Consider the following 14,063-nt stretch of genomic DNA (forward strand, 5'->3'; position numbering starts at 1 on the left):
GTTTTTGAAAAGTGGCCGGCTTGGAACGGGTTGGCAGAGTCGTTGGTTAGGCCCCTACAGTGTCGATGGAGGACGAAAACGGCGCTGTGACATAAGTGGGAGGAGGCGGGCTGGCGCAGCGCTGTGACGTAGCAGATGAAAGTCCGGCCTGCGCTGCACTGAGGTACTTCTCTGAGGGACAGGGCGGGACAAGTACCCCGTGGGCGGGGCCAGCGGGTCGTGGGTTAGTTGGCGCTGTGTGGAGGCGGGCCGGCGCGGCGCTGTGACGTAAGCGGGAGGAGGTGGGCTGGGAGGGCGGTGTGGTGAACGCCCCTGCGGTGGCGACAGGCCGGCGCAAGTGGAGGCGGGGCCAGCGCGGCACTGAGGTAAGTACTTCCCTAAGAGGCGGGGAGGAACGTGTCAGACATGGGCGGGGCAGGAGCATCATGACGTCAGTCTCTCGCGCAGGCAGAGGTGGGCCGGTGCAGGGCTGTGACGTAGGTTCAGTGGGCGGAGGAGGTGGCCCCAGATGCTGCGGCGCCCGCTGGCCGGGCTGGCTGCGGCCACCCTGGGCCGGGCCCCAGCGAACGGTGAGTACGACGAGCACAGTCGTGAGGGTGACTTGCGGCCAAAGCGGCAGCGGCCCCTGCGCTTTGCGGTCCCCCAGTCCACGCCGCCTCCGGATCTGCTCCTAGCCGGGACACCCTGTGACGAGTTCAACTGTGGACCCTGAGAACTGGGGAGCTCTGGAGGGCGGACGGGCGGGCAATGTGGGGGAGCTCCTGTCCTGGAGGAAAGGGCGCTCCTCAGGAGCTGAGCGGGCCGGCAGTTCTTGCAGTGTCGAGCTGCTCCTCTGGCGCGTAGGAGCGCTCGGTGTCTTCCCGACAGCTGGGCACGCCGCCAAAGAGAGCAGCCGGGAGTCCCTATCGCTGGCCCGGCGCGGTGTGCGCTCTGGTTCCCACCTTACCCTGCAAACCCGGGGGTCCTGGGCGGATGGAGCCGGCTATTCTGGGGCTCCCAGGATTCTGCCTGCCCCGCGGCACGGCGCAGAGATGGGGACTTGGGGAAACTGCAGACCTTCCTCCCGATGCATGAGTGTGGCATTTGGGATTCGGATTCTCCCAAGGCCAGAGTCCGGGTTAGGGTTCTTGAAGCTGCCCAGCTGCCATTCTTGAGCGTCGCCTTAGAAGTATGCCCCAGTAAGGACTGGTGTGGGAAGCAGGTGCCTTAAAGTTGATTTTGACCCTGCATGTGGTGGGCCTCGGTTTCGCCTCTGTTTGAAAGAGGCCAGTCCTGGTACCCCGGGCTGGGTCTTGCTCTGCTGTCCCTGGGCTCATGGCCCCTTCCTGTCTCAGGCTTGCTCTGCCCTTTGCTGGGGTTGCTGTCGAGGACCCTGTGCAAGACTCGGCCTGTTTTTCTTTCTCCCTGATGGACAGACCCAAACATAGCCGCGCAGCATCGTGAAGGGCTGGGGTTTTCGCGTCTGTGGCTCTGGAAGGGCGCGGTTTCCCCAGGAGGTAAAGGAATGTTCCTGTCCCCCTGGGGGAAAGAAAGTGAAAACGAAAGCGCCCTGGCTGCTCCTGGTGTGGTCCCATTTAAAACGAGGTTGCTGAAGGCTAGGACGCGTGCTACCCGGATGTGTGCCCAGAGACCCTGCAGCCAAGAGCAGCCGCCTGGACCACCAACTTCCCCTTCATCCAGCCGGCCCAGCCCAGAGCCCAGGCCCACGTCTGGTGGATTGTGTCTTATGAGAGGCCAGGCAGGGGCTAACTTCTCTCGGTTCTCAGAAGGTCGAGCCCTCTATTAGCATCTCCTGGAACAGTGGGCAGAGGGCAAGGTGGTGACTCTGTTCAGTCCTTAGGATGGCTGGAAGCCAGAAGGAGGAGATTAAGCCGCCAGAGCAGGAAGTGCATTTCCAGGAAAGCGGCTGCTGGGGCAGCATGGGAGCCCAGTCCAGGGAGCGTTCTGGCAGAGACCATTCTGGAACGTGGATCTGTGCTGGCGGCTCCCAGGAGACCTTCCATCTCGGAGCTCCTGTGGAGACCACGTGCCTGGCAGGTTCTTACAGTTGTGGGTTGTGTGGCTTCTTGCCAGGCAGCTGACTGGGGTTTGCGACTGTGGGTTGGTGAGAGTGGAGAACACAGAATGTTGTTTGCTGGAATGCTTCTCTCTGCCCACAGGAAGACACCTTTGACACGTGTATTCTGGTCAGGGCAAAGTCAGGTTCTGTGATTTCCACCCCAAGATTGTAGGAGCCATGAGGCCTGGGCCACAATTTTCTCCCTTGGTTGTGCTCCATGGAAGGTGGCTTTGGTGTCCGCTCTGCCATTGGTCTCTCCCCAGGCAGGCAGGCAGGCATCCTGTGCCCCCACCTTGTCTCCAATGGTGGTGTGGCTGTGCTTCTGCAAGGCCCGCATCCACTCATTGTCTGCCCTTTGCACTCTCTGGCTGGCCAGGGCCCCTAGTAGTCTGCTCATTGTGCCCTCACGCTTGGGCAGAGCCGAACTCGGGACCCAGGAAGAGCAGAGTGTTGGCCCGCCCAGAGTTCTTGGCAATTGGTGTATCATGTGTGCCTCATGCCCTGTGCTGGGTGAGAGTGGGCACAGCTGTGCAGACAATGCCCTTGGCAAGGCCAGAGCCTGGAACCCTGCCTGGCAGCAGCTGGGCAAACTGGTGTCTTCTGCCTGTGGGCCCAGCCTCACCTCAGTAGCTTAGCGCTCCCTTAGGAGGGAGGGGGGGAGGCCTGGAAGCCTGGGCTTGGTGGGGTAAGAGTGGTGCAGGGGCAACACCTGTGGAGGAAGCAGGCAGGGTTGGGTCCCACCAGCGTCTGCTGTCTGCTCTGCTGGGTTGCATCTGTTGGTGTCTGATAGTTGTCAGGGCTCTGTGGTGAAGAGACACACCTGCCGCTCACTGCTTGCGAGGAAAGGGGGAGATCCCCAACCCAGGAGCCAGAGATGGGACTCCAGCTCCCCCATTCCCAGGAGTTGGAAGTGAAGCATGAGCTCCCCAATTCCTGGGAGTCGGGGATGGGGTGTGGTGTCGAGGAGGGGATGGAGACCAGTGTCTTGTGGTGGTTTGGTGGGATCCTCAGAAGGCGTGGCTCTCCCCCTTCTGAGGACACACAAACTCCCAGAGTTTCTGGCGATTGATGTGCCACGTGTGCCTTGTGCCCTGTGCTGGGCAAGTGTAGGCACAGCTGTGCAGACGACACCCTTGGTGAGGCTGGAGCCTGGACCCCTGCCTGGCAGCAGCTGGGTGAACTGGTATCTTCTGCCTGTGGGTCCAGCCTCACCTTGGTAGCTTAGTGCTCCCTCAGGAGGAAGGAGGGGAGGCCTGGTCAGTGGAGGTCACCGCTGTGTTTCCTTCCGTGAGGATTTGTAGTCACGTAGCATCTAGGTTCAGACCCGAAAAGCTTGGAGCCAGGGGCTAGGGGAAACAGGGCAGGACCAGCCTCGGGGTAGCCCTGTCGGACCCACCAGTGCCATGCTGGCTGTGGGTTGGCAGGGCGGAGTGACCTTAAGAAGGGCCAGCTCTGGAGCAACAGGGCAGAAGCTCACATGGGGTCCAGCCCACAGGACCGTCTGAGTAGTGCTCCCATATCGGGTCCTTTGAAGCGCATGATCTAGCTTAACTTTTTCTCCTTCGTATTGGAAAAGTCACCATAAGATCATCAAGTCTTAATTTCTGTTATCTTGATGCTTCAAGTAGGTGTGTAGCTATTGCTGGATGTGTCCTGAGAACTGCACCCCTTCCACCCTGGCGAGAAGCAGGGGCTCCAGAAATTCATGCAAGCGGCATGGCTCATTGATTGTGGGAGACTCTGGGGGGCTTCTAGCTAGTGCATTATGGGAACCAGGCTGTGGGGGTTGAAGGGCTCACTGACTGGGAGAAGCTGAATGGATGAAGAACCCTGGCTACTGTGGTGCGTGCTGATGGTTGGCTGGCACATAGAGGAGGTGGCAGGGCTGGAGAGGCCTGAGCTAAGCGCAGGAGCAAGTTCTGTGGGTGGGAGAGCCAGGAGGGCATGGAGGGCATGCTGAGATGAAAACGACATGTGCTTGTGACAAAAAGCCCAGAAGAGGCAGTAAGGAAGGAGTCTATCCCTTACGGAGAGTACATGGACTTCTGGGTGGGTGCCCTGCAGTTCCCTTCCTCCTGAGTCTTTTTAACTGGGGGTCTGGTGTGTTTGTGATCAGTGACATGTATGCCTGTGCATGTGTGCCTGTGTGGGTACACATGTGTGGTGTGTGTGCATGCATGTGTGTGTGTTTGTGGTAGGTTTGTGCACACATCCTGCATACCTTTGTGCCTGGGAGTGGCATGTGTGTGGTGGGTGTCCCTGTGCATGATGGAGTTGCAGCCGTGGTGCATTTGTGAGATTACCTCGGTGGCCTAAATTGGGGATTAGGAGAGCATCCTCAGGTCCTTCCCACTGTCTGCTCGTCTGCCCACAGGCGGCTGTGCCCCAAACAGGAGGAGGCCATCCACGCCTCACCTGAGTTATGTCCAAGGTTTGCGTGTCGCCAGGGGTCTGTCCACTTCCCTCTGCCCTGGTCCCTGAACACAGCTGCAGTGCATGGCCCCACTCCTCAGCTCTGCTCTCCACCCCAACTTGAAGATGCTGCCCTGGCCCTGTGTGCAGCTCATGTGGGCTGGGAGGTCAGGGCAGGTGCAGGTCTTGGGACAGGAGCTGGAGCCGTCTTTTCCTTCCTGCACAGCCGCAGAGCAGGTGGACAGGGCTGCTTCCCTGCAAGGGCCGAAGGCCAGGCCCCCTGGGGATTTATTCCTGGCTTAGAAGGGCGGGGCCAGAAGCAGGCGTGGTGGGGATTAGGGACTCAGCACCCTCAGCTCTCAGTCCAGCAGACAGACCCGCCCTAGGCTGGCCACAGAGGCCGCACCCCAGCAAACAGGTAGGCGCTGTTCCTGGGGAGGATTCCCACCAAGCAAAGGCCAGCTCCCGGGCCCTCACCTGCCACAAGTGTCCAAGCTAGGATCCTGTTTGCCTTCTCCTTGGGGGCTGGGAGGGAGACCTCCTACCCCCTCCTGGCATTACCAGCATCACAGATAGGAGTCCCAAGTCCGACGAGAAGTTCCTGGAATGGGCATAGATTCAGCAGATCTTGACAAGGCCATATCTGCAGGGCATGGTGCCAGAGGACAGAGGCGGGACAGGGACATTTCCATTCCAGACCTAGCAGCCCAGCACTCAGCATCATGCATGGGAGCAAATGGCTGGGCTCCTGGGTGGGGTGGGGGTCTCAGGGCAGGCTCCCAGAGGGCTTGGAGGTGACTCCACCAGGTGGGGATGGTAGCTCCGGGGTAGGGTGTGATCAGAGTAGACAGTATCGCTTGCCAGGGACCCCTGGGGAGGCTGACAGGATCAGTGGGTTCAGTGGTGGTGGATTTCAGTGGGGGGCTCCCCAGCTGAGAACCCAGTAAAGCTGGCCTTCCATTCGTCTCCCGTGTGCCCAGATCCTGGTCTGAGGGCCACTCTGTGTATGCCGGGCCTTCCAACGTGACAGAGCTCAGGGGGAAGAACACCCAGGCTCTCAGGAGACTCTCAGGCCAATGTCTCCATCCCTGGGTCAGCCCTTTCCTGCCATGAATTCAGGAAGGCAGAGGCAGCTCAGCAGGTGGGGGCCAGAGGCCACACTGCTATCCACAGCCTCTCCCCTCACCCCCAGGCATGTCGGGCCCCAGGCCTGTGGTGCTGAGCGGGCCTTCGGGAGCTGGGAAGAGCACCCTGCTGAAGAGGCTGCTCCAGGAGCACAGCGGCATCTTTGGCTTCAGCGTGTCCCGTGAGTCCAGGGCTCTTGCGGGGGGGTGTGTAGACCTCAAGGCTGCTGAGTAGTCCCACTTCCTACCACACAGAACCTGAGGTTATTGCACTCCTGCTGTCCCGCGTGCCTGTGTCTCCCTTCCCTGGGTCTGTCGAGTACTGATAACTGGGCCGCAGTGTCTCTTTCTGGGAGAACCCTCACCTTGTAGACTCCTGCGCCTTCCCAGCCGTGTGCTCCACTGGCTGCCTGCATCCTGGGGCTCAAGTGCTGTTGGGACTGCAAGGGGAATGCTGGGTGGGGCAGTGCGCTCTGAGCAGTCCCTCATGGGTGACAGATCTCTCTGCTAGATACCACAAGGAACCCGAGGCCTGGCGAGGAGAATGGCAAAGGTGAGTGGGGTGGGGCCCTGTTACTGGAGCACCCCCAGTGTGGGCAGGGCTACTGGGCCCTACAGCTGTGTTGGCTGTGCTGCCCATCTCCTGCCCCCGTTGGTCCCTCATCTGTGAGATGGGTCCTTGCCTCCAAGAGCCAGTGAGCTAAATCAGGGTGTCAGTGTCACAGTGCCGTGTCCCGCCTTCCTTGGGTACAGTGTGAGAGGCCAGCCAAGGCCTAGGGCTGTCTTCCTCCTACCCTGGAGGCGGCCACAGTGCTGCTGTCCCCAGCCCTGTCCTGGGCTTATCAGCACTTTTGAGCTGTCTTCTGGGGTCCTGGTAAAAAGGGCTACTCTGCCTGCCTGGTTCAAGACAAGGGACCCCTTCCCAATAGCCCCCCCGCCCCTTAACGTGCAACCCAGTGGTCTCCAGTCACCCCACCACATCATCCCCTCTGTAACCTGATGGTCACCAGTTCCCCCACCACCTTCCCCCAGCACCTGTTGATCTCCAGTCCCCACTCCCCCCACCACCAACTCCCAACTCCCCCCCTGGAACCCAGCAGTCTCGTATCTCCATCAGTGAGGACAGTGTGAGAAATGGTTTCTGGCTCAAGCACTTGGCAGCACTTGAGGGGTCCTCAGACGTCTCCTGCCTGGCAAGGATCTGATTGAAGCAGTCGTGGGCGTGGGAGGGGCCTGCAGGCATGCCTGGGTTGGGGGCGGCTGGCCCTGGAAGCCCTGGTGCAGGTCCAGTCTGCCCTCTGGACTGCCCCTCCTCTTCCCCAGATTACTACTTTGTAACCAGGGAGGTGATGCAGCGTGACATAGCAGCCGGTGACTTCATTGAGCATGCCGAGTTCTCAGGGAACCTGTATGGCACGAGGTGGGCCACGCGTGGGTGCGGGTGGGCTCCCGGGGTTGCTGTGGGCAGCAGGGGTTCAGGTAGTGCCTTCTGCCTGCCCGCCATCCACACCACCCACCCCATGGTTATGAATGTGGCCAGGTTGTGGCCCAGGGCCAGGCTCCCAGGTCTGTGGCCCTGTGGTGGCTCTTTCACGAGACTGCTGGGCCTGGTCCTGCCACCATGCGTTGTCCTGGCAGGGTGAAGGGTGCACAGGACACCTCGTGCTTACTACAGGCACCTTGGAGGGTGGGTGGCCTGTGTTCCCTGTAGGTGGGGCAGGGTGTGGGGGTAGCAGGTTTGAGGTGCTGTGGGGTGCTGGGTTCACACCAGGCCTAGGCTTAGCTGTGGGAGAATGCTGGGCCTGGGAGGACCTGGGTGTCCCTGAAGCTCCTGTAGGCCTCGGAGAGCCCTGGCACCCCTGCTGACCTGGCACCTGCCTCCAGCAAGGCGGCGGTGCAGGCTGTGCAGGCCATGAACCGCATCTGCGTGCTGGACGTGGACCTGCAGGGTGTGCGGAACATCAAGGCCACCGATCTGCGGCCCATCTACATCTCTGTGCAGCCGCCCTCACTGCATGTGCTGGTATGTGCTGGGTAGGGTTGGGGGCTGGGGGTCAGGGCATGCCAGGNCAGCAAGGCGGCGGGGCAGGCTGTGCAGGCCATGAACCGCATCTGCGTGCTGGACGTGGACCTGCAGGGTGTGCGGAACATCAAGGCCACCGATCTGCGGCCCATCTACATCTCTGTGCAGCCGCCCTCACTGCATGTGCTGGTATGTGCTGGGTAGGGTTGGGGGCTGGGGGTCAGGGCATGCCAGGCTCTGACTGCCACCCCCTTTTTAGGAGCAGCGGCTGCGGCAGCGCAACACTGAAACGGAGGAGAGCCTGGCGAAGCGGCTGGCTGCTGCCCAGGCCGACATGGAGAGCAGTGAGTGTGCCGTGGGACCACCAGGGCATGCCAGGAGGGGAGTCGGGGTTCTGAGACCTTTGGCACCAGGGACCCTGTGGGTCCCTAGACCTCCTGACACCTGGAGTCCCTGTGAGGGTCCTCAGATCTCCCAACTACCTCCCAACACCTAGAGTCCCTGTGAGTGTCCCGAGAACTCACCCCAGTCACCAAGGGTCTCATTGAGGGTCCTCAGATTTCGTTCTGTTACCTAGAGTCTCCGTGAGGGCCCCCAGAACCCCCATCATCCAGGGTCCCATGAGATGTCCTCAACCTTCTAGCCCCGAGGGTGTCATGTACATCCTCTTACAGCTGTCGCTTCTCCTCTGGGTCTGACTGCAGCCCACAAGAAGAGGGCATTTAATGTTCTGCTGTGTGTATAGAGGACAGTGCAACCCCTAACCAGAGTCCTGATGGGTGCTGGTGTCCAGACCCAAGGTCTGGGGCTCCAGAGAGAGCAGGAGGGGTACCTGAAGACCGAGTCCCAGGGGGCGCCCTTCCCTCCCCTGCACAGGCCCAGCTGGGCTGGAAAGCTGTCCCACAGCCACAGCGAGGACAGCCGCAGACCAGTGGGCTGTTCTGGGGCTCGTGTGGGACTTGGGGTGGGGCTGCATGGGCTCACTGTGCCCTGACCCCAGGCCCCACCCACAGGCAAGGAGCCCGGCCTTTTTGATGTGGTCATCATCAACGACAGTCTGGACCAGGCCTACGCAGAGCTGAAGGAGGCGCTCTCTGAGGTGGGCCCATCCTTGTGCCTACCTGGGCAAGGCCCAAGGGGAGGCCTTGGGGCCAGGCCTTTGTTGTCCAGGAGGCCACTGAGGTCAGATGGGACAGTCCTACCCAAGCACTGGCGTGAGACACCAAGGTCCACTGTGGAGGGAGAGCAGGAAGCCCAGCCCTTCCTGGATACCAGCCCTCCCAACTCTCTTTCTTCCTCACTGGCAGGAAATCAAGAAAGCTCAAAGGACCAGCGCCTAAGGCTTGCTGTCTATTCTTGGCGCCCCAGGCCCATACAGGACCAGGGCAGCAGCACTGAGCCGCCCCCTTGGCAGGTGATAACGGCAGCTCTGCGCCCTTGGCCAGCACATGGAGTGGAGGGGATGCTGCCCCTGTGGTTGGAACATCCTGGGGTGACCCCTGACCCAGCCCCACCGGGCTGTCCCCTGTCCCTATCTCTCATGTTGGACCCGGGGTTGACATCCTAATAAAATAACTGTTGGATTAGAAAGTCCATAAATGAGTGGAACGTGGCCCCGAGGTTGGTGGGGCCACATCCTGATTGGGCCCCGAGCTCCAGCAGCCCACCCTAACCACCAGCCCCAAGGAGGACCCCCAGGTGGCCTCTGCCTAGGCATCTGCTGCCTGTCGGCTCCTGGCTGCCACCCCAAGGCAGCATCATGCTTGACTGGCAGCCAGGGAAGGTGGCAGGGCTGGTCCCAACCCGCCTGGTGGGCCAGCAAGTGGAGAGCAGGCAGTGGCTGCACCGGGCAGCCTGAGGCTGCAGGGGTGGGCCCTGAGGGCTGCCTCTTGGTGCCCAAGCTCCTGTGGGTCTGGCATGGGCCAGAGCTTCCAGGAGAGGCCCCTGAGCTCTGGCAGCTGGAGGTTCTAGACCTCGAGGCATGGGGGATTCCTTGAGGGAGATGCCCCTCCCCTCGCGGCCCCAGGAGCTGTGTGTTGTGTGTGGGGAGCCTCTGGTCAGGCCACCTCCCTCCTTCCCCTGTGCTCCCCCAGCCTGCCTGTCTAAGGCGGCACAGGGCGGTGCTGCCGGCCACCCCTAGGGTCAGCCCCAGCCCTGTTCTGATCCTAGGTGAGGTGCTTCTGGGATGGGGTGCAGACAGATGGGTGGGAGAGAGGGAGGCAGGCAGGGCGCCCCGCCGGAAATGGGGGCGGGGAGCAGAGTCCCCGCCCAGAGCCCAGACTGGGGCCTCCAGAGGATACAGGCCAGAGCCGCCCAGGAGGCTGGGCAGGGGAGGGGAGGGGAGGGGAGAGGAGGGCAGGGGAGGGGCCGGGCAGCCCCCAGAGGCTTGCTCCAGGACAGGTGGACTGAGCTTCGGAGGCTGGGGCTGGCCTCTGACCTGCTTGGGCCTGGAAAGTCCTGCCCGCTGCCCTGCCCCCCAGGACAATCAGGGATTCAGACCCTGAGGCTGAGGGGGGAACAATGGGGCCCTTGAGGGCCCCTCCTCCAGCCCCCATTGTGCTTGGTGGCGAGAGGTGGCCCTGGCTCGGCCACACACCCTCGGGGAGGACCAGCATCTAAGCAGGTGGAAGGGGTCTGAGGGAGACTGGAATTTTCTGGCCTGGAGAAGGTAGGGTGCTGGGGTCCATGTATGTACCTCATGGGGCTGGGGGCTGTTGCCCCAGGAGACAGCCTCACCCTGTGCTCCTGACCTTGAGTCCCCGAAGGAGGGAGGGCTTCCTGAGGATCAGCCCCAGGAGGGTGCGCTCCTTGCGCCTGCCACCCTCTCCTGGGCTCCGCTGCTCCACGCAGATGGTGGGGTGGCCCCCGACTCTGTGTCTGTGTCCTTCAGGCCCAGCTGCCTTCACCGCAGGGTGGGCACCAACTTGCGGGGTCTGCTCTGGGACAGCTGGCAAGTAGGAGGGGGGTGCCTTCAGTACCTCCCCCAGCAGCTGGGGCCCCCTCAGGCAGCGGTAGGGCTGGCCTCTGAAACACCAGCCAGCTGCATTGTGTCCAGGCCCACTCTCCTACCCTCAGCGGCCACCTAGACATGAGGGGGCTGGCCTGCCCCTTGCACAGACAGACCTGGGGCCCTGCTCAGTCTCCTTCATAGACGACCACAAGCCAGTAAGCTTGCACTGGGGCCCAGCCTAGGCCTGAAGTGCAGCAGACCCTGTGGTCAAGGAACCATCCCCAGTGCTCGTCAGTGCCATGATTAACTGGGTGGAGGCCCCCCTGGGGTACTGGAGCAGGCCCTCAGTGCAAGGAAGGGGCAGCGTGGCTGAGGAGTGGGAGGCCCGCACCCCGCTGGGAGGGTGGAGCACCCCAGGGCTGCTGCACAGGGAGGCCACAGCCCAGGCGTGGGGGCCCCCATCCCGGAGCTGGATGGCAGTGAGCCCAGGATTCCTGGCTGCTGGGCATTCAGGAGGGAAGAGACGGGTTCGTGGACCCTGAGGGAGCAGGTGGAGAGCAGGGACAGGCTTAGGAGGCTGGGGTAAGCATCACCCCCTCACTCCCACTATGCATACCCCCCAGGGCTCCGTTTCTGGAGGCTGTGTGGTCAGCTCCAGGCCTGCAACAGCCCTGGAGGCTGGCCCGGGGGAGCTGTCCAAAATGCAGTGATGACACACTCCCAGCCTGACCCAGGCCTAACTTGACCCCTTGGTCCACCTCCAGGGGAGGAACAGCCCCTCACTTCTGGGCCTGACAGCTCTGTACCTGCTTGGGACCCCGAGGGAGGGGACTTGAGAATGGGCTGCAGGAGGGCCCACACATTGACAGTGCCAACAACCCCAGGGGGAAGAGGGCTCCATGGGGGAGGAGGCACCAGCCTGGATGTTGCCTCACCAGCTGCACCTGTGCACGGCCCTGGCAGGGGCTGGGGACCCCACAGACTCATACCCCCACACCATGTTCCTCAGTGTCCCCTCACTCCCCTGGCATTCCTGAGCACCATACCCGTGCTCTTGGGCTCCTGGGGATCTGGTCAGTTTAGGAGCTGTGGCAGGCCATGTGAGGGGAGCCATGATGTGGGCAGGCACTTGGGGTCTTGGTGGGGGCACCTTGCGTTCCTGGGCCTGGGGGGAACTCCCTGAAGGAGGCATGTGGTGAGGCTGAGTCTGAATAGGGAGGGTTCATGGCTGTGTGTGAGAGTGTGAGTGTGTGAGCCCAGCTGTATGTTGAGCTCAGGCAGCAGTGTGCATGTGGGAGTGTGCACTGCTTGTGTGTGGAGGGTTGGAGGGAGGAGCGTCCACTGTGTGTACATGTGAAGGATGCATGAGGATGGCTGGTGCCCACACCCACTGGGCCTACAAGCTGCACAGGCAGGACAGCGAGGCCGGCCACGGAGCTGCTGGGGCAGAGTGGGTGTGAAGGGAGGGTTCCAGGCCTGGGACTTGGGTCCTGGGTGGCCGAGCTCTGCACCTCCCTCTGGACCAGGGCATCCAGAGGAGCATGACTGAGGGTGCACTTGGGGCTGACCATCCCAGGGCCTGGGCTGTCCAGGACAGGCAGCTGGGGGCTCAAGCAGGGACATGGAGGACAGGTATGGGAGCTGCCACCACAGAGCTGAGCTCTGGGCATCAGGGTAGGGGGCTACGGCCTGTCACGGGTGAGGAGAAATTGAGGCCTGAGGGTGGGTGAGCACTGTACCCCCTCTGAGTGAGGACCGTCCCCACACAGGGCCCCGCAGTGGAGTGCAGGGGAAGGAGGGGACTGTGCCTGCAGGAGCCCCAGGGAAGTGGGACTGGGAATCTGCTTTGGACTAAGTGGACAAGCGACAGCGCTGGGGTCCCATCGTTTTCAGGGAGGGGAAGAGCCTGCCTCAAGGTCCCACCTGGTGAACTGTGTGCGTGGGTACCTGTCTGGTGGCTGCCCTAAACTGCAGAAAACACCCGCGCTTCGTGGCCTGCCCTGGGAGGGTCTGGAGATGGAATGAAATACCTGGGCCCCTGACCCTGTGCTACAGACCTGCCAGGGCGGGGCTTGTTCTGCTGTGTCCCAGAACCCTCGTTCAGACCCAGGATGAGCAGGAGCTTGATGGGGGAGGAGGCCCGGCTCTGACTGGTGTCCTAAGGTGCCAGGACACCAGGACACCAGTCAGAGCTGGCCCGGTTTGCAGACAGGTGGGCTCGGCTTGGGCCTGCTTGCCCTGAAACCCTTCCCAGAGGTGGCCCCCACTGTAAGACCCCCACGGTGAGCCCCTTGGCTCTTGCCGCACACCCTTTGAAGCCCTTCCTGTGAGTCCCTGATGCCACCAGGGTGAGACCGTCCCCACTGTGAGGCCCCCTTTCACACCCTAGCCTAGTAGTGAGACCCTGGTCCCCAGTATGAGAACCCTGTGAGCCCCCGGCCCTCCACCAATGCCCACATCCTCCTCTACTTCCCATAGCCTTCCCTGGGGCTGACCCTGCCTCACCACTCCGAGACCTGGGCCAGGCAGCATCCTGGCTGCTGGCCTCCTGTGGTCACCCCCCTACCTCGCCCTGACATACATTACTAACCCCAGCAGCTCCCTCCTCCCAGACTTTGAAGCCCAAGGGTGCTTCCAGCTCTTTGACCAAGCTGAAGCCCCTCCCCACCAATCCTCGTTCTGGGCACCCTGGAGGTGTAGCTTTGGGGTGAGATCTCTTGGACTTGTGTGCACATAGTCTACAAATCCCCGGCCTGGCTCCCTGGAGGCCAGCACCCCTCCCCTCTCCTCCTGAGGGCCTCCGCCAGACCCCTGCTGACAACCTCATCCTGCAGCACTATCCCAGGGCCTGGGCTGTCTAGGACAGGCAGCTGGGGGCTCAGGCAGGGACATGGAGGACCGGTATGGGAGCTGCCACCACAGAGCTGAGCTCTGGGCATCAGGGTAGGGGGCTACCATCAAAAAAAAAAAAAAAAAAGATAGGGTCTTGCTCTGTCACCTAGGCTCGAGTGCAGTGGTGTGATCTCGGGTCACTGCCATCTTCCCCTCCTGGGTTCAAGTGATTTTCCCACCTAAACTTCCCGAGTAGCTGGAACTACAAGTGCACCACCATGCCTGGCTAATGTTTGTATTAAGACCACATTTCTTAAAAAAATAAAAATAAAAATTTCCAGCATGGTGGCATGTGCCTGTAGTCCCAGCTACTCAGGAGGCCAAGGTGGGAGAATTGCTTGAGCTCAGTAAGATTTACAGAAATGGCCGGGCGTGGTGGCTCACGCCTGTAATCCCAGCGCTTTGGGAGGCCGAGGCGGGCGGATCACGAGGTCAGGAGATCGAGACTATCCTGGCTAACACGGTGAAACCCTGTCTCTACTAAAAAACTTCAAAAATTAGCTGGGCACGGTGGTGGGCGCCTGTAGTCCCAGCTACTCGGGAGGCTGAGGCAGGAGAATGGCGTGAACCTGGGAGGCGGAGCTTGCAGTGAGCTGAGATCTC

General features: G+C 61.7%; 2 protein-coding genes across 3 annotated transcripts in view; both read left to right on the top strand.

The window, feature by feature from the left end:
* Nucleotides 1-438: 438 nt before the first annotated feature.
* Nucleotides 439-9,213, top strand: GUK1 (guanylate kinase 1). Of its 2 annotated transcripts, none has more exons than XM_017883833.1 (8): nucleotides 439-569; nucleotides 5,664-5,777; nucleotides 6,107-6,148; nucleotides 6,919-7,015; nucleotides 7,480-7,618; nucleotides 7,878-7,962; nucleotides 8,632-8,717; nucleotides 8,926-9,213. In XM_017883833.1, exons 1-8 carry the CDS (start codon nucleotides 509-511, stop codon nucleotides 8,956-8,958), a joined length of 657 nt encoding a protein of 218 aa, XP_017739322.1. In that variant the 5' UTR covers nucleotides 439-508; the 3' UTR covers nucleotides 8,959-9,213. The 2 variants fall into 2 exon arrangements, with proteins under 2 accessions (XP_017739322.1, XP_017739321.1); XM_017883832.1 differs by lacking the exon at nucleotides 439-569 and adding an exon at nucleotides 578-2,037.
* An 899-nt stretch (nucleotides 9,214-10,112) lies between these two features.
* The window catches only part of GJC2 (gap junction protein gamma 2), a 9,239-nt gene continuing 5,288 nt past the window's right edge, over nucleotides 10,113-14,063 (top strand). The window contains 1 exon segment of the mRNA XM_017883817.1: nucleotides 10,113-10,286. The gene's annotated coding sequence lies outside the window, so the exon portion shown is untranslated.

This window comes from Rhinopithecus bieti, unplaced genomic scaffold, assembly GCF_001698545.2.
Source record: "Rhinopithecus bieti isolate Rb0 unplaced genomic scaffold, ASM169854v2 scaffold_14404, whole genome shotgun sequence".
NCBI lineage: Eukaryota > Metazoa > Chordata > Mammalia > Primates > Cercopithecidae > Rhinopithecus > Rhinopithecus bieti.

What these genes read in the sequence shown, in the direction of transcription:
- GUK1 (XM_017883832.1), top strand. Translation starts at nt 1,842, where the DNA reads ATGGCTGGAAGCCAGAAGGAGGAGATTAAGCCGCCAGAGCAGGAAGTG. An exon ending in GGAGACCACGTGCCTGGCAG is followed by an intron (nt 2,038 to 5,663) that starts GTTCTTACAGTT and finishes CCTCACCCCCAG; the next exon opens with GCATGTCGGGCCCCAGGCCT. An exon ending in TGAAGGAGGCGCTCTCTGAG is followed by an intron (nt 8,718 to 8,925) that starts GTGGGCCCATCC and finishes CCTCACTGGCAG; the next exon opens with GAAATCAAGAAAGCTCAAAG.